The sequence below is a fragment of the Trematomus bernacchii genome, unplaced genomic scaffold (genome assembly GCF_902827165.1).
Source record: "Trematomus bernacchii unplaced genomic scaffold, fTreBer1.1, whole genome shotgun sequence".
Lineage (NCBI taxonomy): Eukaryota > Metazoa > Chordata > Actinopteri > Perciformes > Nototheniidae > Trematomus > Trematomus bernacchii.
In genome coordinates, this window is record NW_022987771.1 from 3,895,861 (window position 1) to 3,923,852 (window position 27,992).

The 27,992-nt window shown below is 38.9% G+C and overlaps 1 protein-coding gene across 6 annotated transcripts; it reads right to left on the minus strand.

The window, feature by feature from the left end:
- Nucleotides 1–485: 485 nt before the first annotated feature.
- add2 (adducin 2 (beta)) lies at nt 486–27,905 on the minus strand. Of its 6 annotated transcripts, XM_034148678.1 has the most exons (16): nt 22,660–22,762; nt 20,207–20,404; nt 18,358–18,499; nt 17,681–17,832; nt 16,654–16,734; nt 16,294–16,443; nt 15,583–15,726; nt 14,671–14,769; nt 13,442–13,618; nt 10,745–10,990; nt 8,264–8,377; nt 6,488–6,574; nt 6,265–6,391; nt 4,916–4,987; nt 3,321–3,354; nt 2,257–2,344 (listed from the first exon to the last, which is right to left on the minus strand). In XM_034148678.1, coding segments are annotated over exons 2-16 (1,773 nt in total). In that variant the 5' UTR covers nt 20,354–20,404; nt 22,660–22,762; the 3' UTR covers nt 2,257–2,343. The 6 variants fall into 6 exon arrangements, with proteins under 6 accessions (XP_034004566.1, XP_034004567.1, XP_034004565.1 ...); XM_034148675.1 differs by lacking the exons at nt 3,321–3,354; nt 22,660–22,762 and adding an exon at nt 27,599–27,905 and having other exon boundaries at nt 486–2,344; XM_034148676.1 differs by lacking the exon at nt 3,321–3,354 and having other exon boundaries at nt 486–2,344; nt 22,666–22,764.
- Between the last annotated feature and the right edge of the window lie 87 nt (nt 27,906–27,992).

Consider the following 27,992-nt stretch of genomic DNA (forward strand, 5'->3'; position numbering starts at 1 on the left):
TTTTTAAATGTAGTTCATTTAGTAATTTACTTATTCATGTAATCACACATGTATTCTCTTTTGTTCATTGACTTTTGATGGATGAAAAGGAAATGGATGAATTTGTTTTTCAACAGGACATTACACTATGAATTCATATAAAAACATTACAAAAATAACCGTGTGAAAATGAATGAGTGAATTAACTTGTATAGGAATAAATAAATATATACAAAAATGTGCAAATAAATGAAGAGACAAATAAAAAAATGTAATTAAATGTTTCACTTAATTTGTGATTTATATTGTATTGGGCCAATTAAGTATTAACCTACATAATGATTGCATTTTTATTTATTCAACCATTGAATTAAATTGTTATTTAAACTGTAGTTATTTTTCATTGTCTTCTCTTTAAAAAAAATGTTGTATGGTATTTCGTTGTTAAATTAATACAAATAATAGTACTTTGTCAAACAAGCAGAGAAAGAAACGTAAACCAGATGTCCAGTTGATTTTAAATCAAACTTGATCTTTAATGACTGATACATGGTCACCTTGCAACACTCACTTATACATTCTAATATAAAATAAATTAAAACCATAAGCAAACATCACACATCAGCATATCTGATAACAGCTACTGGTTACAACTGAAAATAAATACAACTGTTAAGAGGTATTTTGCACACATACACTTAAAAGAACATGAGAAAAGTGGAATGTTTAGTACCTTCAGTATCTTCTATTACTGGGTTTCAAACTGCATCGGCAAGCAACAAATTATTTATGCTTCATCCTTTTTCGGGTTAATAGAGGCATTTAAAGCGACTTGTGTTTTGTTTGCGAGTCAGTTTTTCTTTATTCTTCCCTGCTGCAATAACGTCAATAGGCTGATATTTTCACACAGAACCAGCAATCAGAGGAGCACAATCAGAAGCTATCAGTGTATTTCTACATGTACTGCACCTGTGCTCACAGAGTATACCTGCAACATCTATCTGATAAATAAAACCAAATAATGACTAGAAGATGCCTATGATGATGAACAAATACAACGTACTAAAATGTCAATATACATATGTCAAGTGCCTCTTACATGGATAATTGGTGCATAATTCAAGGGGTGTTAAATGTCTGCCGTGTCTTGCAAAGTTGTGGATTAAAAATCAATGGTATGAAACAAATTCTGAGTGCACAAGTAACTAAGTTTAAGAAAGAGTGTTTGAATGCCTATACAGTGAAGTTAAGTAATGGTTTGATAGCACAGCAGGTGAAAATAAGACGTGAGTAATACAGGGACTGAGTGTGTGTGACAAGAAGCATCAGGTTGTACCGGACCTGGGTCAAATACTGCGTGAAAACATGATCAGTGTTCTTTAACCTAAGGTGAGACACTACAGGCAAATATATCTTTCATATTACTGGAAGGGAAATATAAGAAAAACACATTTGTGTCTTTGTAGATTTTTACTTAATTCACCAAAAGTTAGCATTAGATGATGGTTCTTTTGCATATTTAAACCAACATTTCTTAATGTAAGTAACTGGAGGGAGTTTCATGTTGATGTCTTAAGTTATTTTTACCCTATTCTCCTGTAGTGTGTACAAAATGAATTTTACAGTGTATATCTTTGAAGGCAGTTTTCTCAAAATGAGTCAGAAAATTCCACTTCAGTAGCAATTACTGAACATTAACCAAACATTCATGCCTATGTTTATTCTGAGGGTTATTAAAGAGGGGTTTGTTCACACACTCTTCGGTTTATAGAAGGTTTTATTTAAAAAATGATGGTAGAAACTGATTTATGGTTTGGTACAAAATATAATTGTCTTATGTAAGTAACTGAGGAAGTATAATGGCGTTATCTATTAGTTAATAAACTAAGCCTGTTCACCTGCAGTGTCTCCCTTAAGATGGATCACCACTTAGATCGAGCATCAGTGTTACAGTAAAGTATTTGTAAGTGAAGTTAGTACACCGTGTCTGTGAAGGACATCTGAACTGACTCTAGATCTGCTGCTGTGGTTAACTCTGTCACACACTAAGGAGATGTTTCACTGTGGTATTTCACCGAGGTCCGGGGTCCCTGAACGCCTCAGGTCTCGGCCTTCTCCTTCTGCTTCTTGCTCTTCTTCAGGAACGACGGCGGCTTGAACTTCTTCTTCTTCTTGGATGGGGACTTGGAGGGCGAGCACTCGGGGGTGCCGCCTTGTGGTTTGGGCGGCGGAGCGGCGGGCGTGGAGGTGGTGTCGTTGGTGTCGTTGGTGGAGAGAGCCTTCATCCCTTTCTCAAGCTCCTCCGTCGTCTGCTTCTCCTCCTCGCCTCCGTTCTGTATGGCTGGAGACTCGGGCTTTGCCTCTTCTGCTCCAATACAAAAAAAACATAAAGTAATGAGCAACATTTACAGAGAGCCAGAGGTGGGAAGTAGTGGAGTACAAATACTTTGTTACTGTACTTAAGTACATCTTTCTGGTATCAGTACTTTACTCCACTACTTATTTTTCGGACAACTTTTTACTTTCTACTTCTTACATTTTGAACACAAATACCTGAACTTTCTACTTCTTACATTTCCCAAACAGGCTGGTTCCTTTAGTTTGAATGTGTGTTTGGTGGCGTGATCATTATTATTTAGAGTCATTGCGTGCCTATTGATTTGAACACGATCCGTGTATCCATCATTTCCTGGTCTTCTCTAAAGAAGAGGGACCAATGAAAACGTTGTCATGTTGCCGTTGTTCAGCATGGAAACATTCATTAGCTAACAATGACATTATTGTTCTATTAATATAAAGGGAGGTCAGGTACTCTTTAAAACAGATGGTAGTTATGGGTACTTTTCACTTAAGTACATTTCAAAGCCCATACTTCTTTACTTTTACTTGAGTAAAGAAGTTTAGTCAGTACTTCTACTTTTACCAGAGTATTTTTAAACACGAGTATCTGTACTTCTACTTGAGTAAAGGATGTGTGTACTTTTGCCATCTCTGAATAGAGCTGAGTGCAGCTGCAAAGCTACATGCTGGACATGTCACTGCAGATGAACATGCTTGCTTAAAAGGAATATTTCACCCACAAAATGATCTATTGAATTTCAATTATTCACCCTGGGTTACGTTGAATTTGGGAAGAAAACTTTGGTTTTTGTCAGCAGGATTTAACTAGAATTCATCAAGAATATTCTCATTTTTCTGATCCTTGTTTCCCGTGGAACACGTGAGAAAAATAAAATGTTCTTCACAAATTCAAGGCAACAAAGGTTACTGATGTACAAATGATTATTTTGGTAGTGAAGTATTAGTTAAATGGGTGGTGGGTTGTCATTCTCTGTACTTACTAGTGAGAGAAGACCAAAGCACCAGAAGTGTGCCCTACGATTCAGTCACACAGAAAAGGACAGACAGACAGACAGAGTACAACACAGTAGGTACAGATGAAACATGTAATGTAAATAAAGCCAAAATAACAGACATTTTGACTCATAACAGAAATATATTCTCCATTTACTTTGAGTCATTTTCAGGGCAATGCCTGCTCACTGGAAGATATACAAGTAAAGAAAGTTTTATTAGTACTTTTAACCTCCTCCTGTATTTTTCTGTTAGTTCAAGTCAAAATGTCTTTCATGAGAAACATCAATAACACATGGTAACAAAAACAGCCCATGTTACGCCTTTAAATATAACATGCAAACCTTTTCCAGCACTTTGCGCTTATATGTTGTTTTTATTTGTGCTGTGTTGAGGTTGTTTGTTTATTTAGAATTTTAAATTGTAGTCTGCGTTAAAATTTAATTGAATTATAGATTTTTTTATTATTATTTATTTAAAAACATTGTCTTTCTTACATTGTTTTGCTGCTACCTTAGGCCTTTATAGAACAAGCTCAAATCATTGCATTATGTTGAAAGGGCTGGCTGTTTTTACAGAGCTTAAACAACCTGGAATAAGATGGAGAACAGTCTAATGTTTACCTCATTTCTATTGATAGGGCAATTTAAATAAATAAGGAGGTTTAACACAGCTGTTTCTAAATTAAAAAAGAGGTTTAACAAAGCAGTTTCTGAATGTGTGTATGAACTTCTAATAAATAAATGTTACAGTAATGTGTGTATAAGCTGCATATACGATTGTTTTTAAGTGTGTACTGTAGGAGCCACAGGTGGGAAGTAGTGGAGTACAAATACTTTGTTACTGTACTTAAGTACATTTTTCTGGTATCAGTACTTTACTCCACTACTTATTTTTCTGACCACTTTTTACTTTGACTTCTTACATTTCTAACACAAATACCTGTACTTTCTACTTCTTACATTTTCCAAACAGGCTGGTTCCTTTAGTTTGAATGTGTGTTTGGTGGCGTGATCATTATTATTTAGAGTCATTGCGTGCCTATTGATTTGAACACGATCCGTGTATCCATCATTTCCTGGTCTTCTCTAAAGAAGAGGGACCAATGAAAACGTTGTCATGTTGCCGTTGTTCAGCATGGAAACATTCATTAGCTAACAATGACATTATTGTTCTATTAATATAAAGGGAGGTCAGGTACTCTTTAAAACAGCTGGTAGTTACGGGTACTTTTTACTTAAGTACATTTCAAAGCCTCTTTACTTTTACTTGAGTAAAGAAGTTTAGTCAGTACTTCTACTTTTACCAGAGTATTTTTAAACACGAGTATCTGTACTTCTACTTGAGTAAAGGATGTGTGTACTTTTGCCATCTCTGGTAGGAGCTGGGTATAAAGAGCTTTAACAATACTTTCTGCATGTGTGAGCTGTGTATTAGGGATGTAGAACGGTTGTTTCTAAATGTGTGTGTGAGCTGTGTTTAAAGAGGTGTAACACAGGTTTCAGAAAGCGTATGGAGCATGAGGGCAGATGTCAGACTTGGAGCAGCTGCTGGTCGGCGTGCAGAGCGTGAACGGCCTCACCTGAGAGAGGAGGGGGACTCTCTGTGGGGGAGGCAGCGGGGGGAGACTCCTTGTCATTTGCCACCTCCTCCCCTACTCACACAAACACACACAGGGAGGGACAGTGAGGCTGTGCAGGAAGTTAGGAGTTGTGAACATAGTGTACACCACAGACACAATGGGTGTTTCTCAATCTCGAGTAAAGCTGCTGCAGAGCCACTATTTCAAGCATACTACGTCATCGAGTGCCGCCGAAGTACTGTTCCAATCTCCAGCATACTTGGAAATCTACCGAGCCCGCCGTACTTCGTTTGGAGACATTTCGAGGCTGCACATGTGTAGACTCCGCGGTCTTAAAATCCCCACAATGCTTTGCGCACGGACCAATTTCCCCAAATCTGTGGCGGAAAATGTAAGGCGGGGCCTCTCATATGACGCACACCTGCACATTTGCTCGCCTGTTCCACTCTTGGTTTTCCGAATGCCAGGAAGTATTCTTGCCTCGCTTCTGAAGCAAGACGCTCGGAAGACATGTGCTACCAAGCAAGCGTACTCGACATTGAGAAACACCCAGTATGTTCAGGGAGCTGTGTGTAACCTCCAAAAATAAAACTTAGATAAGTGAACAATTCGTTTTTGAATATTTTGAAACATGTTGAACCTTAAAACATGAATTCAGAAGGGGTACAAATCATGCTTTATAGCACGAAACTGTGAAAACATTTGGTACAACTATAATAGAATATATAGTGTTGGCAGGAATTTTGTTACACACAGCACCTTTAAGAAGGTTAGAGGAAAATGTGCAATTTATCATAAGCGGAAGTGAGCTACCTTTAATATACATATAATACGTTTATATAGCCAGAAGTACATGAAAGAAAGAGGAGGAATTCAAGGTAACACTGTGTGAGTTACTAATATATAAAAAGGACAGTTTTTTGGTTGAAGTGTTCCTTCAAACTATCACATATGGGTAAAACTGAAACATACTTTGATCCATATAAAGCACAGGGAATTAACTTTTAATAGCTATATTGTGTTTCATTTATCCCCTAAAATATTCATATAAAACACAAGAAATTAAATAAAAAAATAGCAAAAAACTAAATAAATACAAATATATATATATATAAAGACAAGAAGTCAAATAAAAAAATGCAAAAAAATATTTAAATAAACGGAAGAAATGTAACTGTGTCCATTTTACAATATGTCACAGCAATAGAAATGTGTATATTACAATCTTGATAAAGTTCTAAGCCTAAGTGTAAACAGACAACGCAGTAACTATTATGCTTTTTTAACTGCAAGGTAAACATCTAAATAGAGTTTATAAAGTGGGCTGAGTCGTGTGAAATGAATCCTACCGTTGGTTCCTCCATCCTGTTTCTTCTGCACCTCCTTGCGGTACTCGTCCAGCTCCTGGTCCGTCAGCTGGTTGAAGGGGTTGGGAGGTTCTGGTTCTGGTGGGACTTTAGGAGTGTCCACAGGAGACTAAAAGACAAGCAGAGACAGAAAATGAAAGCTTTTAATACGACAGCTGAGGGAGGAGGACTCAGAGAGGAGAACAGATGTTGGTCTGCAGTTTACCGGAGGACTGTCGATCGTTATAACGCTGGCGAGGACTTGAGACTGCGGTCCAGCCGTCTTCATGTCCTGACGATTCTGCTGTCGGATCTGAAGAGAGGAACAAAAAGTCTTGTTTGTTTCACATAGATAGTATGCAAAGATAGACCAGAAGACAACTTTGCAACTATATTACATGAGACAGAAGCATAGACAAGTTTGAGAGGATCTAAAGTTGCAAATAAACTCAAACTGCACACTGCCTAACTTGCAAAAAACGGAATATTTGTTTACAACATTTCAGTTTGAGAGATTAATCAGGCAATCGTTAGTTACAACTGTAGTAGAATAAAATAAGTATCAGTGTTTTAGTTGCAAATGTCAAAGGTTACACACACTGCCCGACAACACAACTGTTGAATCAAAACAAACTGTAAGAGGGTAGTAGGAACATGTCACTGTGACACTGATAGCAATAGATACCCTATTAAGAAATAGCATATGAATAGAGTATGAGGCAATAAAAGAAGCAGTGAATAAACCCCGCTGGCTGCACCTGAATCCACCTGTCTGGTTTATTCTTGATCTGAGAGTCATGTTTTTCTCCACAACACATTAACAAGCCATCTTTAATATTGTGTGGCTTTTTTAGATTATCAACCTGATTTTTTTTTGTTGATAAAGCTTATACTTAGGGCTGATTAGATTCAGCCCCTAGTTTTGCTGCTATAGGCTTAGACTGTCGGGGGACACCTTACTTCTTCCTTCTCTCTGTCTGTACCTGTGTACTCTCATGTTCCGAATAACCCAGCTTCCCCCAAATTTCTTTTTGGTGTCTATATCTACGCCGGGATCCTGAGTCGTGGCTGATCCTGTTGCTGTGGTCCTGAGTCCTGGATCCTGAGTCGTGGCTGATCCTGTTGCTGCGGTCCTGTGTCCTGGATCCTCTATCCTGAGGTCTGGATCTGAGTCCTGGACTTCGAGTCGTGGCTGAACCTGTCTCTGAGGTCCTGCCTGACTCTCATCATACTACTTCCCTGATGGCTCCCACAGGATTGTTGACATCCTCGTGGATTCATCTTCTTATTATAGACACATGCATTTCCAAACATTTGGTCTACCTATGTTGTAAATATACACACGGCATCTATAGCACGTCTGTCCGTCTTGGGAGAGGGATCCCTGAGGTTTCTCCCATGTTCCCCTTTAAACTGTGGGGTTTTTCCTTTTTTGGAAGTTTTTCCTTGTATGATGTGAGGGTCTAAGGACAGAGGGTGTCGTAATGTCATACTGATATTCTGTACAAACTGTGAAGTCCACTGAGACAAATGTAACATTTGTGATATTGGGCTATATAAATAAACATTGATTGATTGATTGATTGATACAACTAGCCTTCATGTCCCGTTATATTTTTATTTATTTATTTACTTTATCTCTTCTGGAGGCTTACATTGTACACGATGCCATGCCTATCACCCACAACATTTCCAATTTGCAATAAAATGCATGATTATCGTAGAATTATAATTGTAACGCCCCAAAGGTTAAACTTCATAGTGCAGAATTGTTTTTTTGTATATGCAATTTAAACTCTGGGGCTTTAAACAGTAATTTTCTAGGAATCTTTTTTCTTAATCTAAGCAATTTGAGTGTTTTATGTTTGTTTTAAAGGTCTATGTCATCATGGAAATAAATGTGTAAATAGTGAGTGTGATGTTTCAGTTGATTCAGACTTGCAAATCAAGATTCTTGCAGTTTGCAGGATTACATTAGCCAAGTCTGAAAATAAGACGTCACCTTGTTTCGTGTGGCGATCACCTCCTGAGGGTTGGTGAAAAGAGGCACAAACTGGTTGGTCTCCATCTTGATGGCCGTGCTTCCAGATTGTGTTATCTCTTCGGACTTCAACCACTAAAGAAAGACATACAAAATAATATATCATAATCCACTTAAAATAACCAAATGGGCAAAGGTTTAGGACTCAACATGTCCAAAGTGTAAAGGATCCAGTCTGTGTGATTTAGTGTAAAGTCAATTTCTGCCAGTAATAGAAAAAATAAGAACAAAATTATCCTGTTAGTCACACGAGACGTGCTTTCTTGAAATAAAGAGATGAATGACTTAGTAATTAAAATGATTGCCATGAACAAGTGTCTACAAAAAATGACTAAGCATGACAAAATAATAACTTAGTTTCATAAAATAAGGCTTTATGAAAGGTTCTCAGTATTTTGAGATAAGTAAATCTTTATAATAAGAAACGTTCTTATGATTTTGCAATATCAAGTAATTACTTTGAGATATCAAGTCATGATATCATCACGTTGGCGGACATCATTTAGTCATTTGCTTGCTTAAAAAACGATTTTAACCCCTTACAAAGTAGGTTTTTGAAGCTTTGAAAATGTGGATGTTTTTCCACCAGAGGGCAGACTCTGATCCTCACAGAGCAGCGGCTCTCCTCTGCAATGCAGAGAGAGGAGAGAGGAGAGAGGGAGGAGGGAGGAGGGAGGACACAGAGAGGGGGAGACAAGCTCCTCCCACTGATGTAAGAGAACCAGCCTCATATTGTTTTTGTCTCAAAAGGACTCATCACTGCAGCTCTGCCTCATGTTTTCTCCAAGGTACATAGGAATACAAACACATGCTCTACAGTGCAAATCAACACCCATCAGAGTCAGAGAGAACAGTGTTGGTCTTAGATACAGAAACTCGTCGAATGAACATTTCATGTAACCAATTCATTTTTCAAATCATCAGAAAGATGTTAAGTTAACTACTCTGTTTCTCCTCCTTGCATCAGCCACGATCGCCAAGCTTTTTTCCTTCAGTCATCCCTTGAATCCCCCTCTGATCCCTCAGCTCTACAGCTCCTTCACTTCTTTAACCCTTCATGTCATTAGACAGTCTTTATCTCCAACTTTGAAAGGAAACATCTCACACAATCAATCAATCAATCAATCAAATAATCAATAAGCCAGGTGTCAGAAAATATCTCTACAACTATTTTGATAACAGGTCAACTACTGAGTTATTTTTAAAGCAAAAATTGTAGAAAATGCTGCTTTCAGCTTCTAAAATACAGATATTTTAGTATATTATTTTGAAATGAAGATCTTTTGGTTTCCGACAGACCACGCCTTGGACTTTTAAAAACTGGGAAGAATAAACGTCACTATTTTCTGACAATTAGGTCGATAATCTATTCATTTAGAAAATAATCTGCCAATTAACCGATTAGGGGATTAATGGTTAGTTTGAGCACTACTTGCAGCATTCATTAGAACTTTGTCTTTTCAAAAAATATGTAAATTCACAAAAATTGAGCTCAGATGTTGCCAATGACATTTTTATACCAACTGATTAACCCATTAATTAAAAAATACAATCAGTAGATGACTGGATGATTAGAGTAATCCTTAGTTGCAGCTATAGTATGCACTAAGTTGTGGAAGTTGCAATAACCTTACAGATAATGCATGTTTTAGTGCTCCAGCCTGGACCGTTATTTTTTTAAGTCTGGTCATCAAATTTCCTTTAGACAATTCTTGAACTCCCTCCATATTGTGATTTGTTCAATAAATGCGGATGTGGCAAAAGTGCACACATCCTTTACTCGAGTAGAAGTACAGATACTCGTGTTTAAAAATACTCTGGTAAAAGTAGAAGTACTGACTAAACTTCTTTACTCAAGTAAAAGTAAAGAAGTATGGGCTTTGAAATGTACTTCAGTAAAAAGTACCCATAACTAGCAGCTGTTTTAAAGAGTACCTGACCTCCCTTTATATTAATAGAACAATAATGTCATTGTTAGCTAATGAATGTTTCCATGCTGAACAACGGCAACATGACAACGTTTTCATTGGTCCCTCTTCTTTAGAGAAGACCAGGAAGTGATGGATACACGGATCGTGTTCAAATCAATAGGCACGCAATGACTCTAAATAATAATGATCACGCCACCAAACACACATTCAAACTAAAGTAACCAGCCTGTTTGGGAAATGTAAGAAGTAGAAAGTACAGGTATTTGGGTTCAACATGTAAGAAGTAGAAAGTACAGGTATTTGTGTTCAACATGTAAGAAGTAGAAAGTACAGGTATTTGGGTTCAACATGTAAGAAGTAGAAGGTACAGGTATTTGTGTTCAACATGTAAGAAGTAAAAGTAAAAAGTACTGATACCAGAAAGATGTACTTAAGTACAGTAACGAAGTATATGTACTCCGCTACTTCCCACCTCTGATTAAATCAAAAGTAATGATTCTCTGAGCCTCACAGTGGTGCGCTGCCCCGGGCTGTTTAGCTCCTGGTTGACTTTCTGGTAGCTGTTGGGGGTGTTGAGCCAGCGGGTCCTCTCCTGCTGCTGCCTCTGGGCGAACGGGTGCTGCCTCAGAGCCGGGTGCACCCCGTCGTCATCGAACTGGTGGTGAGCGGTCGCTGTGGCCGGCACCTCCACATCCCTCCGTGTCCGCGAGCGCTCCAGCAGCACCGGGAAGCGGTAAGCGTATCCTGTACGGTAGCCCTGGAGGACAAGAGGAGACACAAGATTCAGACTAACTGATTCAGATGCACCATTTGGAAAAAATAACTACTTGTGATTATTTCAAAGTCAAAGTCAACTTTATTGTCAATCTTTCAGTTTGTGTGTACAGACAGAGAGATTGACTGATATTGCAAATGTGCATCTAATTCCTAATATTGGTGGGATTGATTGTTTTTAAATTATCATTCTGATTATCATTGAAAAATACATTAAAAGGATCATGGTGAGATTATTTAAGAGGATCTGCTCATCAATGTTTCGTTATTAGTATTGGTATCTTAAGACATATTTATTATATCAGCCACTTTTCTAATGCATACAAAATACACTTTTACTGTACCAGATCATGTCAATCTGTCATCAATCAGGGGACAACAATTATACTGAGACTTTAACTTAATTAAAAGTAGTCTTATAATCCAACACACTATTTGTCAAAAGCTTGCTTATGTTTCCTTACAGTTGGATAGCTGTCCATTAGGTGTGGTCTGATGAATTCACAACATTTTGACTTTTGGATTGAGGTCGAAGACTACAGAAACGAGGGTCTGCACTCTGTGTGTGTGTGTGTGTGTGTGTGTGTGTGTGTGTGTGTGTGTGTGTGTGTGTGTGTGTGTGTGTGTGTGTGTGTGTGTGTGTGTGTGTGTGTGTGTGTGTGTGTGAGTTATTAAATAATGTATATATAGGACACGTTTAAATTATGCAGTTATAAGGGCATGTGAGGAAAGATGAACAGAGACCTTGTGTTACATTTTCATGTCAACACACATAAAACATCTTGCCCCTCATGGTTTTAAATCCGTCTAAATGTTGGACAGATTGTTCAGAAAATGTTCGGTTAATGTGATCTTTGCATGGCACTTAAAGGAATATATAACATTTTAGGAATTAGGCACATTGGCTTTCTAGAAGGGAACAACATCTGCTTACCAGCCCATCTTACACTGAACTTAATTACACACTTTATCTTGTTTGTTTCACCCCGACAAAAACTCAAATGTAAAATACGTTTATTTTAAGAGACCCTGTTTTTTGATTTTAAATGATAAAATAAGATTGTAGACATTGTTTGGGAGCTTTAGCAGAGCGGAAGCTTTTGTTACTTTCAGACAGAGCCAGGCTAGATGTTTCCCCGTGTGTCCAGTCTTTAGTCATTTATGTTTAATTCGTTTCAGTACTTTAGTAGCCTTTGTGTAGTAAAGTGTAAGAAATCATATCTGCTGATGTGAACTGAACATTAAATGCTGCCGCTTTACATTAAAAGCTTTCCAAACCGCAGGAAAGCTTTTAGGCTTTTATTGTAGAGCAGCTTCAGGAAATGGAGCAGAATTAGTCTCTGCACTTATTCTGAGTTCACATGATTGTGTTAAATAAAAAAAATGATGTGCATTGACCATATAGCAACGTATTGATTACATTTAGGTTGAAATACCTTAAAGGACTTTAGTTGATGTGAGGGTATAATATTTCTTTGTCTATTCAGGCATTTTCATATTGTCTAGACATTATATTTCTGCATGTAGTTAGGGTGGCCACCTCATTATTGCTGTGTTGCAGGACAGCTGGATTCATTTGTGCTTCATGTTGCTAAGATAAGGGTTTATAAATGTTTATTTTGATATCAGATGGAATACCTATCCGCTGTGGCGCAGCATTTTAATCTGCTTTAAAACGCAGTGGGCTTTGTGAAACGTTCAAGGTAACAGCACCGGACCTATTCCATTTTTAAATATAATGAATTGATTATAAAAGAGTAATATTTTGGTTGATGTCGTAATAGAAGAATATTACCCGAGAGAATCAGACCAATGTTCTCAAGGCAGAAAGATGTAATGCTCATTTACAGTAAAAACAGGAAACTCTATATAAAAAGACTTAGGGATAAGTATTTAGCTGCTAATATTAAATTGGTCTACACAGAAGGATATTTTGTCAGTGAAACAGTCTTTATGTTGCAGTAGAGGAGTGGTAGGAGACGCACTGAGCTGCGGAGAGAAAGAGCTGCAGAGTGAATCAGCAAACCTCCCACACAGCAAGGTACAAGAGGTAACTTTGTTTTATTACCTTATTTTATTGTAGAAAGGTTGTAACATGTTATTGTATTTTATTAATATTTCATCAATCACTTATTAACGTTTATAGTTTTTATTTGTTACCACTATTAATGGTATTACAGCCTTTAAATCAATTTTATTACAATTTAATAATTGTTTTTACCTTGCTCATGTTAAAGCTTGAATTGTGTTTTATTGTTTTACAGTCCTATATTTTTATTTTTTATAATTTTACACCATTAAATATATTTATTTATATTTGTATTATGATTAACTGAATTACATGTGAACAGAAAGTAACCTTTTTTAATGTATAATATATGTATTAATCTTCACTTTACACATGTTACAGTATGTTTATTTGAGTTCAGCCTACCAGGTTATCCATGGTTCTCATGAGGGCCTCGAACTCGTGTTCCCCGATGCGGGTCTTGGTCAGCGGTCCGAAGGTGGACCCGGCCCAGCCCACGGTGCCGGCCACGCTGGGTTTATGGACGCTTCGATCCAGCATGATCAGGTTCTGTTCTCCACCAGCACAGCACAGAGCTGACACCTACAATACAATAATAAAACACATTAAAGGTCCCCTATTATACTGTTTTTCATCCATTTATTATAGGTCTCAGTTATATACAGAACATGTCTCTGAACTATATTCAGCATATTCCAGACAGCAAATCAGCTTAAATGAGGGAATAGGCACTTTTATTTGGGACTTAATCCCGTCAACATTTCGTTTAAACTGCAGTCCTGTGCCTTTTTATGCCAATCAGCACATTGTTTACCTGCAATTATGATTATCTGCCACACTGTGTTAATGTACAAGGATGTACTCTTCCAATATCAGAGTACACATGATAACAAAGGTATCCCAACTGTAGCTGTGTACATGGCATATGATAGCTATGTGATTAACATGATGATTCAGCCTCTATGGAGATAGACATATGACAAGCATGATCATTTCTGACGTGGAGCTAATCTGTGGAGCTAATCTGAAGTAAACATTGAATACTGCTTTCTATTCCTCCATATTGTGACTGTGTAACTCCCTCTCTTGGATATCAGCATGTGAAGGACACTGTTCAGGAACTAGTTGATGCTCTGTATGTGAAGACTACTTCCATTCTTGAGAGGATCATAAATACATGGACCCTGATATTGAAGCTCAAGCCGGTGACGAGTGATATTTTTCTAACATGAATACAGTTTGGAAGAATTCTGCGCTTTAAGGACACGTCATCAATCTGACGTAAACTTCTTAGGACCTTTCTCAAGATTGAATTTAAGTGCAATATTGGTGAATGAGGCCCAACGACCTTACAGCCACACTGCTGCTCCTGTAGGATTACTGCAGTGTGTGTTTGGCACGCGACTCTGCTCTCTGTATGGGACTGCAGAGCTGCTGGCTGCGTTACAGGGAAAGAGAACCGAGAGAAGGGCAAATTCTGAGGTGCAGAAATGATGCATCTACAATATTATCACATGCCAGCTCACTTTCCCTCTCACACACACCCACATACATGCAGTGGCAGCTCTCTACGTCAGCTGTTAGTCAGTGCTGTGTGCGTGTGCGTGTGCGTGTGCGTGTGTGTGTGTGTGTACCTGGATCTGGCAGGCAGCCTGGATGTGAAAGATGGTGTAGAAGGCCTCCTCCACAGACTCCCCCAGAGCCACGATGCCGTGATTCCTCAGCACCAGAACCTACACATAACAGAAATGTAGTATTATTTCATGTTTGAAGATCAAATAAAGGTTTGTTAAATTGAGCTGAATGTCTGTCGTGAAGTCATAAAACAAAAAGGAAAAATCTTCAATTTAGTTTTGACTTCCCAAGACTACAGATGGACATTAGCTTAAATCTGTTATGGTGCATGACATGCTAATAACATGTTTTTTTAACTGAACATGGTGGTTTTTAAATAAAATAATGAAATAAATAATACAATGTTTATTATGTGTCGGTCATAAAATGGTGAAAAAATTGCGCTTAAGTTTTTCCCAAAGCAAAAATGGCGCCTTTTATATTTGTTCTATTTTTACTTTCATATAGGAAGAAAAGAATAACCGAAGAAACTTGCATTTAAAAAGATGTAATGAGAGAAATTGGACTTTTTTCCTAAAAAACATACATACATTTACCTATAGTTGGTGATTAATTTAAAAGTTCTTTGGAGGTCTTGAAAAACAAAAAAAGCTGCGCAACTTTAATTCAGGATTTAAATGAGAACTTTATTAATGAAGCTTCAAACTACGAGGTACATCCCTTAATTTATTCGATTATACAACAGCTGTATGTAATGGAGAAATGCAACCGTAGTATTATAAGACACACTAAGACCGACTCCTAATTTAGTCTCCAAGCAGCAGCAGCTTCAATAATTAATCCAGTGAGGAGATCACATCACCTTGAGTCTGAGCTTCATTCATTCATGAAGATGAACAACCCACATGGGAACCTGAGGCAACGATCCATGTGTTTCAGATTAAATGTCTTTGCTCTTGTGTTGCGCTCACCTTACAGGTCGGACCGAGGCTCTTCTGCAGCTCCACCCTGTCCTCCTCCTCCTCCATCACCCCGTTGTAGTCGTAATACGCCACATTGCCGACCAGCAGAGCCTCGTGGGACAGTGGCAGCAGGCCGGACTTCATCGAGGAAACCTGGTTAGAGAAGGTCATAAAACAAGCTCATGTTCACAGTGTCACAAAGTGCTTTACAAGCAAATCCCTGCTGGACAATGATATCATGTTATCAGACCGAACAGAACAAGGTGACGCTGCAAATGTTACAATGCTAATATGAAATAACATCCAACTTTATAATAAGATAAGATATACACATCGGTAGCTGCTTGCAAGAGTCTGCCACCTAGCCCACGCCATCATATGTAATATATAGTTTAGATGGTAGGCTTATTCTACTGTAATGATCAATTCAGTATAGTCACTATAGAAGCACCCAAGGAAGAACCCTACAGTATATACAGTATATTCCCCTATAGTCATACATTATCAAACACAGCTGTTAGCTGTTAGCAGCTACTGCATTCAAGCTCTATTCAGTTACCATGATGTGTTGAAATGTAATCTTGTAACATTTAGTTTAATGGCAGTTAAGCTATTTGAAGCTAATTGAATCTGGACGTGAGCATCAGAAGTATAATGGTGTCTCCTCTAAAACAGGTCAAACAGAGCTAAAGCTAATGCTAACTCTGTGTAGTGACTCACAGCAGCGGTGGCCGGCGTGTGGAGGTGGAGCAGGCAGCGAACGTCAGGCCGGGCGGAGTAGATGGCCGAGTGAAGGCTGAACTCCTCCGTGTCCACGCCCAGGTTGGTGCTCCCCTTCTCCACCACCTCACCCACGATATTCACCTTCACCTGGAAGCAAGCAGTTTGAAATGCATGTGAAAACACAGCCAACCAAACCACCAAAAGATTAACTTAAATACTATTACATAGATTCAGATTCAGGAGTCAGGCTCTCAAAAAGAGCTATATGTTCACGAGGCGTTAACCATGACTTCAGTGAAAAACATACCATTTATTTTACACATTTCCTACATTTTAAAGTGTGTGTGTGTGACTCACCAGATTGGATCCGGTCACCTCGCTGTAGGCCAGGCCGTGTGGCAGCACCAGGAAGTGTTCCTGTTCTTTACTAACACGCAGCTGTCAGGAGGAAGAGAGCATCAGTACAGACAGAGAGAGGGAGGGAGGAAGAGAGCATCAGTACAGACAGAGAGAGGGAGGAAGAGAGCATCAGTACAGACAGAGAGAGGGAGGGAGGAAGAGAGCATCAGTACAGACAGAGAGAGGGAGGAAGAGAGCATCAGTACAGACAGAGAGAGGGAGGAAGAGAAGCTATCAAAACCTAAGAAAAAACTGTGTTAAGGTCAAAAGATTTCTCTCTAATTTGGCCTAAATTGCACTTGAAATACAAAAAGCACATAAACAGATAAACCAACTCTTTTGCAAGAAACCATGTTTGCAGAAAATATATAAAAGTTATATAAAAAAGAAGCAAACCAGGAGTTAACATTTGAGTGGCTCCCCACTACTGGACACCGCGCTCACCGAATAAGGAACATTTTGTATGCTGTTCTCGCAACATTTCTTTTTGGCTATTCAGCAAAATGTATTTTCAGTTCACAATAACGATGTTAAGATAAAATATGGGTTTGATGTGGCTGTTTATTGCCGATATAGCCTCTTTAAAACTGAGCTAAGCGAGGTGTAATGTAAATTTGTATGCCCGCGCCGCCTATGAAGATCACAAGACACTATTATGAGATAGATTATGAGGAATGCGGCCCCCTATTTGAAGCATTTGGATAGTCATCACTCCTTTAAGACTGCTGCTAACTATATCAACAAAGTCCATTATATCTCTTTCAGCATCTATGGCACCAAACTAGCATGATCAACTCAGTTAGTCCCAGCTATGAGAGAAACTTCCAGAGAAAACTTCGGACCAAAGCGGATTTCATGTTTAGCTCTGACCACAAACTGCCAGAAAAAGATGTATTCTGAACACGTGACTAAAAAGCCGCACAATGAATGAAATGAAAATGAGAAAAAGATCAGGAATGAAATGTGAGAAGGAAGTGGTACTGACAGTGAGACACGTGCGGCTGATCTGGGCCCAGCCGTACAGATCGAACAGGCGATGGACGCTCGCCAGCTTGCAGCGCATCAAGCGCTCGCCCTTCACCAGGCTGCCGGGCTCCCAGATCTGAAGGTCGTTGATGGGGGTCACCATCATCATGTCTGAGGGAGAGAAGGAGAGAGTGAGGAAGAGAAGGAGAGAGTGAGGAAGAGAAGGAGAGAGGGGTGACGGTGGTCTGCAGTGGGGCTAAAATCACGTGTAGTGACAAATGAGACAATGGTCTGTACTGATTGTATGTACAAAGAGAAAAAAGAATGACAAAGAACACAAACAAACAATAACAACGACTAAAGTAATCCCCTACATTCACTGCCAGTGAGCCTCATACACACGATTTCTCATACACACGTTTATTTACCAGGAACATTGTTAAATGAATATATATGCATGCAATACATTTACATATACATATACGCAGCAAATACCTATAATCATACACATCTACTGTATACATACACACATACATATGCTGCAGATACGCTATATCAAAGCAGATCGTTTTACAGAGTGTGGAATGCATTTATGGCTTTTCATTAACATCAACATATCAATATTTCATTTTCTAACCATCATGCTTACAGTCAGTATTTTAAAGCTGTATTAAATATTCTTTAAAGTGCACATACTGGAAGGGGAGACGGGTAACGCGGCCGGAGAGCCGTGAGAAGACATGAAGTCAGCGAGCTGCCGGAGAGCCCAGAGGTTCGAGGAGCTGCCCCCCTTCTTCATCTGCTCCTGGATCAGCACGTCCAGCTCCTCCCTGAACGACTACACACACACACACACACATAGAGATCACATATATGTTAGGTATGCAAAGTTAACACTAATCATTTAAGTTTCATAATTATACTCAATTAAAATCAAACGAATGTCCTCCTATTTTGTTTGTGTCTACAATTTATTTTTTGTTGTTAGTCACCTTTGATTTCTGCAATTCACTAATGTTTTCTTATTTTAGTTTTTCTCCTAGTTAATAGAACATTAAACAAGTGGTCAAGAGTGAAGTCCACTATTATACGTTATTATTTAAGTAAGATACAAAATTGCATGAATATCATATGTTTATAATTGTATAATTCTAGAAAATCTACCGGTCCAATGATCCCAATTGGAGGAAGATATTGATACCACTTACTAAATAATGCCTTTTAATATTCCTTTAACGCCAGTACTGAACTCTGGAAAAACACATGTTAACTTTTGTAAAGTTTATCTAGCAGCACTTCCTTTCATCGCTTCTGAAGGACTTCTTTGCTGGCATCTCTGCAATTTTACAACATGAGCAAGAGTATTCCTACACAGCACAACAACTAAACGTATACATTGTTTAGAAGGGGTTACTTATACTAATAAAATAAACAATCGGCCTCCAATTTATGATAAAATTCAGATTCATCATGTATGTATTATTTTGTTCACCTTGGTCAGATGACTATTGCTGCATCTGGAGTTGATTTATCGTATTCTCTCCTTAATCCGTTTTTGTTTAAACTTTTAATAAAAAATAGACATATGTGAGAAAAAATAAAATGGTCTTTTGAACCCTGGATTTTGAACACAGTCCCTTCACTACAGCAGTAAGGGGCATAGATGGCAAAAGTACACACATCCTTTACTCAAGTAGAAGTACAGATACTCGTGTTTAAAAATACTCTGGTAAAAGTAGAAGTACTGACTAAACTTCTTTACTTAAGTAAAAGTATGGGCTTTGAAATGTACTTAAGTAAAAAGTACCCATAACTAGCAGCTGTTTTAAAGAGTACCTGACCTCCCTTTATATTAATAGAACAATAATGTCATTGTTAGCTAATGCATGTTTCCATGCTGAACAACGGCAACATGACAACGTTTTCATTGGTCCCTCTTCTTTAGAGAAGACCAGGAAATGATGGATACACGGATCGTGTTCAAATCAATAGGCACGCAATGACTCTAAATAATAATGATCACGCCACCAAACACACATTCAAACTAAAGGAACCATCCTGTTTGGAAAATGTAAGAAGTAGAAAGTACAGGTATTTGTGTTCAAAATGTAAGAAGTAAAAAGTACAGGTATTTGTGTTCAACATGTAAGAAGTAAAAAGTACAGGTATTTGTGTTCAAAATGTAAGAAGTAAAAAGTACAGGTATTTGAGTTCAAAATGTAAGAAGTAAAGTAAAGACTTGTCAGAAAAATAAGTAGTGGAGTAAAGTACTGATACCAGAAAAATGTACTTAAGTACGGCAACAAAGTATTTGTACTCCACTACTTCCCACCTCTGGTAAGGGGTAAGTAAACATCTTAAATGAATGCTCTCATTTAATGGTCAGCCTCTCCACGTCTCTTCATTAGCAGCAGAAACACAGAGTCATGCACTCAGAGAGGATCCAGCCCTGACTGCGTCTCAGAGCAGATTTATTGTGATGTGAGGACATTAGAGAAGGGGAAAGACTGAGGCAATAAATCACGCAGACACACAGCCTTCTCACCGGACTCTGGAGGAGGCTGGAGATGCGTTTCTTCTGCGGGGGTCCGGAGCCCGGGGTGGAGTGCTGTGGAGACGGGAGGCTCTCCGGGACCCCATCGCTGGGGCTGAGCTGCACCGGGGTGCCACTTGGGGTCGGGGACTTACTCATCTTCTACTGTTCTGCAGTGGATGTCTTACAACCAGAGGTCAGAGGGGATACCTGCAAATAAAGGGTGTCACTGTTATACAAATGCTGCTTGAAGCTGGACTGTGGGAATTTGATATTTAAAGGTCTCCTATTATACTGTTTTTCATCAATACATTATAGGTCTCAGATATATACAGAACCTTTCTCTGATTGGCTGAAACACCAAACAGATCATTGCAGCATCCCATAATCCCCTCTGTTTCAGCCCTGTTTCAAAAGTGCTGATTCTCTGTCTGTTACTTGAGATGAAAATAAGGAGCCCCTCCCCACGCCCCTCTGAGAGATATTTGGTTACAAAGAACACAATGGTGCTCTAGGAGGAGATTCAGGTGATAAGGTGGGGGGGGGGGGGGGGGGGGGGGCGGTTACCTTGGTTGGTGATTGGCTAATGGTTACACAAGCCAAAAAATCGTTATGACATCATAAAGTGGACCAAATCTGATCAGCTCATTTTCAGACAGGTTTTTATATAAATGGATCAGGACAAAAAGAGAGAGAATCTTTTTTCCTGAAACTTTCAGAGTCTCTTTACAGAGAGGGGACACATGTTGATGTATAAAAGACATGAAAAAGTGGATTTTGCATTATAGGTGACCTTTAAATGAATGTCCATCACAATCGAGCGCTTAAGAAACAAGTTCACATAATGCTGACCAAGCCTCTCGCTTCCAGGACAAGCTCTCTGTATTCTGCAGAGATCTCATGTCTGACTTCTACGAGGGAGGTGTGTGAGTCTCTGTTTCTGTTCTCAATAATTTCTTGTCGACATTGTTTGTGCAATCACTCTCATTTCCATTCGGGGAAATCAAAAGTTTGCCCTGCAGGTAGAAATAGATCTTTTTAAAACCTGACAGATTATTCTAGGTTTTTTGCCATGGACAAATGCTGTAAACTGTTTGCTCGGAAAATGCACTTCTTTGAGCAACAATTAGGGCAGCACAATATATACAAATCCAAAATAATGATGTTGAAATCCCAATAATGATTTTGCTTGCAATGAATATAACAGATATTAAAGTGTACTCAGTGCTGCCTTTCTACTGCCTTGAGTAAACAGCTTAAAAACAACACATTGTTCATTAAAGTTGAGGAAAGTAAATTATTTATAGCATTATTTTTGGAAGTATTGTAACATTGAACTGAAGAAAAAAGGCACCAAAAAGAAAAAGGAATGAGTTACAGTAGGGTCGTTTTTTACTGACACTCTTTCACCATTAAAGGAAAACCTCAGTGCAATATCACTGTCTTTCAAGTTATTCTTAGTTGACTTAAAAAATATATATAGCATTTATATAACAGCTAGTTGCCAGAGTTTGGATTCTGTTCCAAGTTGGTGTTACAGATGACATGTAGTCCTTTAAGAAAACAGAAAAAATCCACTTCATTCAGCTGGAGAACAGTCTGAAGATCGGCATGAAGGCACCTTATGACCAATTATAACCGAGAAAAACATATAAGATTGCGCTTGGCCACAATTATTGGTAGTAGCTTCAGACAGGAAGAGCCTGAGGTCACAAACCTCGTGATGAAACTACAGAAACAACAACAGGCTGCAAGTGTTGAGCTCTCAGTCGCTCCATCATGGACAGTTTGTACTTTGAATATGATCAATTCATCTGTTGCAGATGCAATATGTAATATGTATTAAAGACAAATATTTGACTCAATTATATTCAGAATGTGATGTGGCGAAAAAGTCAGAGTCTGAAATGTGTATTTTACAGACAAAAGGCAAATGAATGTGTTGCTATAAAAATGTATTTCCAGTATCGTGAACCATATCGCAAGATAAACTAAATTAGATATTTTTTGAAAAGCCCTATTCGTACCTAATTTGAAATTAACCAAGCAAACAGATTAGATTACATTATTATTATTAATACAAAATAATAGGTTAAAAGACATTACAAAGTCTTGTTTTCTTAGCCATTAGCTCCTAAAGCAGCGGCCATGATTCAGATCAATTCAAAAAGTAATTGCTATCAAAGTTAATACTAATAAATGTAAATGGAGGAAGTGCAGTATGCAGAATATTGTTTAATAATAAGACTATGATTCAAAGAGCCCACTAAAGCCCAGCACATCAAATATTAAATCACAATTATCCATTCAATCAATATTCTCACAATATGTACAATATAAAGTCAAATAAGTATGTTTGTTTATCTTGCATTAGCGCGAAAACAGAGTGGATAAACTAACTGCACATTAAGCCGGCTTTCTTCTTCTGTAATCTCAAAAGGCAGCATAAAGATATAAAAACCTACCCTCACATGAAGGATGCTGTATTCCTCAGGGCACAGATTAGTGGAAGTGCAGAGCTTTTTACAAAATGCAGCATTAGCCGACAGCAGCGCCAGAAACACTAACAGGAAGTGAGCTCGAGATGCAGCTCGGTAATTGGAGGAAGAGTAAAGAGTTACTGTAAGGATCTTTAGAGAGAAGCTGGCCACTCCCAGATTGAACACACACACACACACACACACACACACACACACACACACACACACACACACACACACACACACACACACACACACACACACACACACACACACACACACACACACCACACACACACACACACACACACACACACACACACACACACACACACACACACACACACACACACACACACACACACACACACACACACACACACACACACACACACACACACACACACACACACACACACACACACACACACACACACACACACACACACAGCTGCAGAGAGCAGATTAGGTCCACACACACACACCACACCCTCCTGTGCTACATCTTACTTGATAAGATGCATTTCTGTAACTATTTGTGCATCTCTGATCACGTGCATCGTCAAAACCTTTCATGTCTTTGACACTCAGGGCTCACTTTGAAGAGGCTCACTTTAATAGCACAAGAGACCAATGAGATCCATGTGTATCACTTATTGCAATCCACACAAGAACTCGGAGAGCTGACTAAACCTTTACAGGAGGTTCTGGATAGATTGTATGCACTTAAACTCCACAACATCAGGCTCACTGAGTTCAACATCACTTAACCGTTACATCAGCTATCCAACGTCAGCAATTTGCTAAAGCACTTACTCCCCAATCAAACATTGACATATACTGTAACTGTGTAGTTATGTGTTGCAATAAACTATTACTTTTATTATAGATTCATCTGCAGACTATTGACCTAATCAATCAATTAACGTAGGGGTCTACAACATTTCACAAAACATGTCCATCTCACTCTTGTTTTGTAAATCCAAAACATATTCACTTTAACATGATATAAGAAAAGCAGGAAATGCTGAAAAGAGCATTTACTGAAATGTTTGCACGCAAAATTACTTAAACAATTAATCAATTATTAAAATACCTTGTGCCTATTTTCTGTTGATAGACAAATCATTTCAGCTCCAGTCACTATTGATTCTTCAGTGATTACTTTCAGATAGATGCTTCTTTCCTTTTTCTTTGATGTATTTTTGCTTTTAAGCAATCACAAACTCTGATATTTATATCTCCATTGAAATGTATCGACATGTTTGTTTTGAACAGAGTTGCTAATTTTAAAATAACAGGCAGCAGACGGTCTATAAAGTGATATAGATATATAGTCTTTTACTCTCTCACAGTGGAGGCTGGTCCTCGGTGTGTTTGACTCTCGGGCCCAGCTGCTGACAGGCAGCAGACAGACAGCCTCTCTCTCCAGGGAGGGTCCTAATGACTGAGGGGAGACCTCAGCCTCACTTCCTGCTGCTCTGATCCTCAGCTGCACTGCGATCATGCTGCATCATAAGCTCCTTTCTGTTTCATAACATCTCAGGGAGTAGTGGATCTGATTTCCTGCCACTCTCTTCTATGGCTGCATTTTAAAGTCTGAACAGTTTATTGTAACGACTCGCATTGTGTGCATGTGGTCGCATCACAGGACGTGCAATGCCATAAATCAGGAGACAGGAAACACTTGCAAGGTTCTCATTTTCCAGGATTAATCTTCATTAACCTGTTAAGCCCCAAGCCTGTTTTTCAGAGTGTATCAGAGTGTATCAAAAAATCAAAGCAGGTTGCCAGCCACAACCTGAAGCTGAGCGAGGACCAAGAGAACAACTAGAAAAAAAGGAGGGTTTGGTTGTAAAAGAAACACAATGGCACTTGTATAAACAATTCGGCAACACAATGATGTTGACCTCATGCTGTAAGGATTCCTGTAATTTGTTCAGATTTGAATATATGCTTATCTGCAAGATTGGCAAAACCAAATATTTTATATGTTCAGGTAATCATGCAACGCAATGCATTTCTGTTAGAAACCCATCTCGACACATTTGGATAAAGATATGAAGATCTGATTTGTGATTACTCAAAAAATACATTAAAGGAGAGGTGTCATGGCCATTTCCACTGATCATAATTCCATTGTTGCGGTATACTAAAATAGATTTATACTGTGCATTTTTCCAAACTCACATTGGTTTCTCATACAGCATCTCTGTAAAGTGTGTGTATTCAGCAGTATTCACTCTCTCCACTAAACGGCTCGTTGTAGCTCCAATAGCTCCAGCCCCCACCCTCCCTGTGAGCTCAGTGTGCTCTGATTGGTCGGGACGTTGTGAATCGCGCTGAGCTCCGTGGAGGTGTTGTTTCCTTGTTTAGGATACATAGCGAAACACAGCCAAATTCATCCTGAGCACACACAAAGTCACAGCCGAAGTAAAAACAATAAGTGTAGCTTGATATTGAGTAAGAAAAAGGTTGATAAACGCTGTGAGAATGGGTCTGCAGAGAGAATTTCGCCACGATCCCAACTGTCTGTTATCAGCCTGCAGCCAGGGAGGAGAAATCAGCAGAGCTGCCTGCACTGAGTGTGTGTGTGTGAGGAAGTCCGTCAATCAGCGGGGGCTTAACGTAACGGCTCCGCGGACGTAACGTAACGGCTCCACGGATTGGTCCATTTGGTTCCGGGTACCGCATGACCGTATCGCGTCATAGCTCTGGGCGTGGCTACTGGGTATCCACACGTCACAATGCCCAGGAAGAACATGAGAAAGTTCCAACGAGGCGTTTTGGGGAGGTCTTTTCTGTGTTAGAGTTTTACTCCCTACAGGGTGTACTTTGAGGGTTTTTGACTCTGCAGACCGTTTACATGCATAAAAACCTTCATAACACACAAGGGGACGGGTAATAACCGGAAAAGCATGACACCTCTCCTTTAAAAACTGATCAAATAAAACAATCCTTTTGAAAAGTAAACACTTTAGATTAAACAGTGAGCAGCGCTGCAACCATTAGTCGAATCATTGATAATCAACAGGGAGGTATTACAACTATTTTGACAATCAATAAATCATTAAACGTGGCCACTAGAGAGTGGTCTTAGGACCTCTGTGCCCTTGACTTCCAGCTGCAGAGAGGCGGCTGGATAATCACTAAGAAGCTTTGATTGATTTTTCTTTGGGTTTGCTTTCAGGTTTATTTTATAATGTCTGCTAAGTGGTTCCTAACCTGTAAACTAGTGTTATAATAAAGCAGTATCTCTGACTGAGTAAGATAAAGGTTAATAAATGTTGTTGCTTTCTAAACTTACTGCAACTCATCATGTTTACCTCTTTATTTGTACACGTTATAATCCAATGAAAAATATGTTTAGACGCAACATGTTTTGGTCTATGTCGCACTAGTGAAACATGTCAATATTAGTATTTCAAAGTCCAAAGTGAAGTTTTTAAATGTCTTGTTTTGTCAGTCAAAAACCAAAAGATATTTACCTTAATATGATATACAATTTTAAAAAGCAGCAGTGTTCAAATTTGAGAGGCTGAAAACAACATTTTCTGACATTACTGCACGAGAAACTACTTCAATAATCGATCAATTATCCAAATAGTTGCTGATTAGTTTTTCTCTCTGACTAATGGATAAGTCGACTTATCCTTGTTAGTCAATTTTCAACAAAAAAACAACACATTATGTATTTGGAAAAGCACTGTATTATCACAGTATCTTCATTTTGGTAGAGCTTTCATTAGTAAGTCAACTTATCTATTAATCGATCAACCGAAAAATAATTGGAAAATATTTTGCTAATTGGAAATTCAGTTTTGAAGCCTCAAATAGACATTTTGCTCAAATAATATATTTGAGTTTCCTAATGACTAAAAACCAGACATTTAAAGATTCGGAGAAACTGGGATGAACCTTTTTTTGTTTGTTTACTATTCTCTGAAATGTTACAAACTAAATTATCAATCTAGAAATTAATCAGCAGATCGATCGTTACAAATACTCATTAGCCCTAGTAAATTAAAAGACTCGATATATGAGAGTCACTATTCAAAAAATGAATCACCTGAAATTAGATATGATACAGTTTAATAATATACATTTAAACCCACTAATGACTATGGACTTCTATACAGCTGCAGCTCAAATGAACCCATCATCATTGTGCTGAGGGAGATTAATATCTGTATAGGTTTATATCGATCATAGAGTCACGTGAGTGCAAGCAGGGCTCCATATTGTGCTTTTACAGCTTCATATTTCACCGTGCATGCAGATATCGTGTACATAGCTGCATGTTTGTTAGCATCCTCCACACCAGCTAGCAGCCCATCATGCATGGCTGCTTAGCAACATCCGCACGCGCTGCAGCATCAGCATCCGCTTAATGGCCACCAGCTAAAAAAATTAATGCAGCAGCGACGACTCAAACATTTCTCTCTAAATAACCGAGCAAATATATATCTTAAATATATATATATAATTCCAATAGAAGCAAGAGCAATGCACTTAATCATGGCCTGCATATCCACCCAGAACTATTGTACAAAAATGAACAAAAAACGACATCGCTGGCACGGTAATAAGCAAGAGTAGAGGCTGCATGGCTACACCACATATGAATACACGACACTAACTGCACAGATGAGACCTTGCGTTAGTCACGGGCCTTCATGTGCAGAGCGCAATGAAGAGAAGAAAGCAACAACAATGCGGAGAGCTGCAGAATACGCGATCTTAATCACAAGCATATAATAAGGAATAAAAGACAGCAGATGCACCGTATGTCTGACAACAGCACCGGCCAGTATGGTGTCTGATGATCGGCGTACACACGGCTCATACACGCTGCAGGGAGGATCTACGCCCAGCCATTTAACCATGCTGTTACACTAACACTGATGTTAGCAGGTTTACTCACCTCAGTGCATCCTCAGGAGCGCGTGTTCTCTAAGCGCGCGGCTCACCCACGGCCCCGAAGCCGTATACCTCAGGAAGAAAAGAGATGTGTGGTTAATTACAATTATAACGCCCAAACCGAGGTTCCTTTGTGGGGTTATTTCAGGGCCTCAGCTGGTACCAAGTCGGAGGATGTTTTTCATCGCTCGGTGCGCCTGGACCAGCCCACTGCCACGCCTGTCCACAGTGACACACACACACACACACGCGCACACACACAGGGCTCCCACTCTTGCATGCACCCACAGTGAGATTCAAGCTTTGCAATCCACTTGGAGTTATTGTGTTGGGAAAAAAACACGCACAGCCCAAGTGGATGTCTAATGCTTTCTCTTAAAACGTTTTTAGTTCGCGAG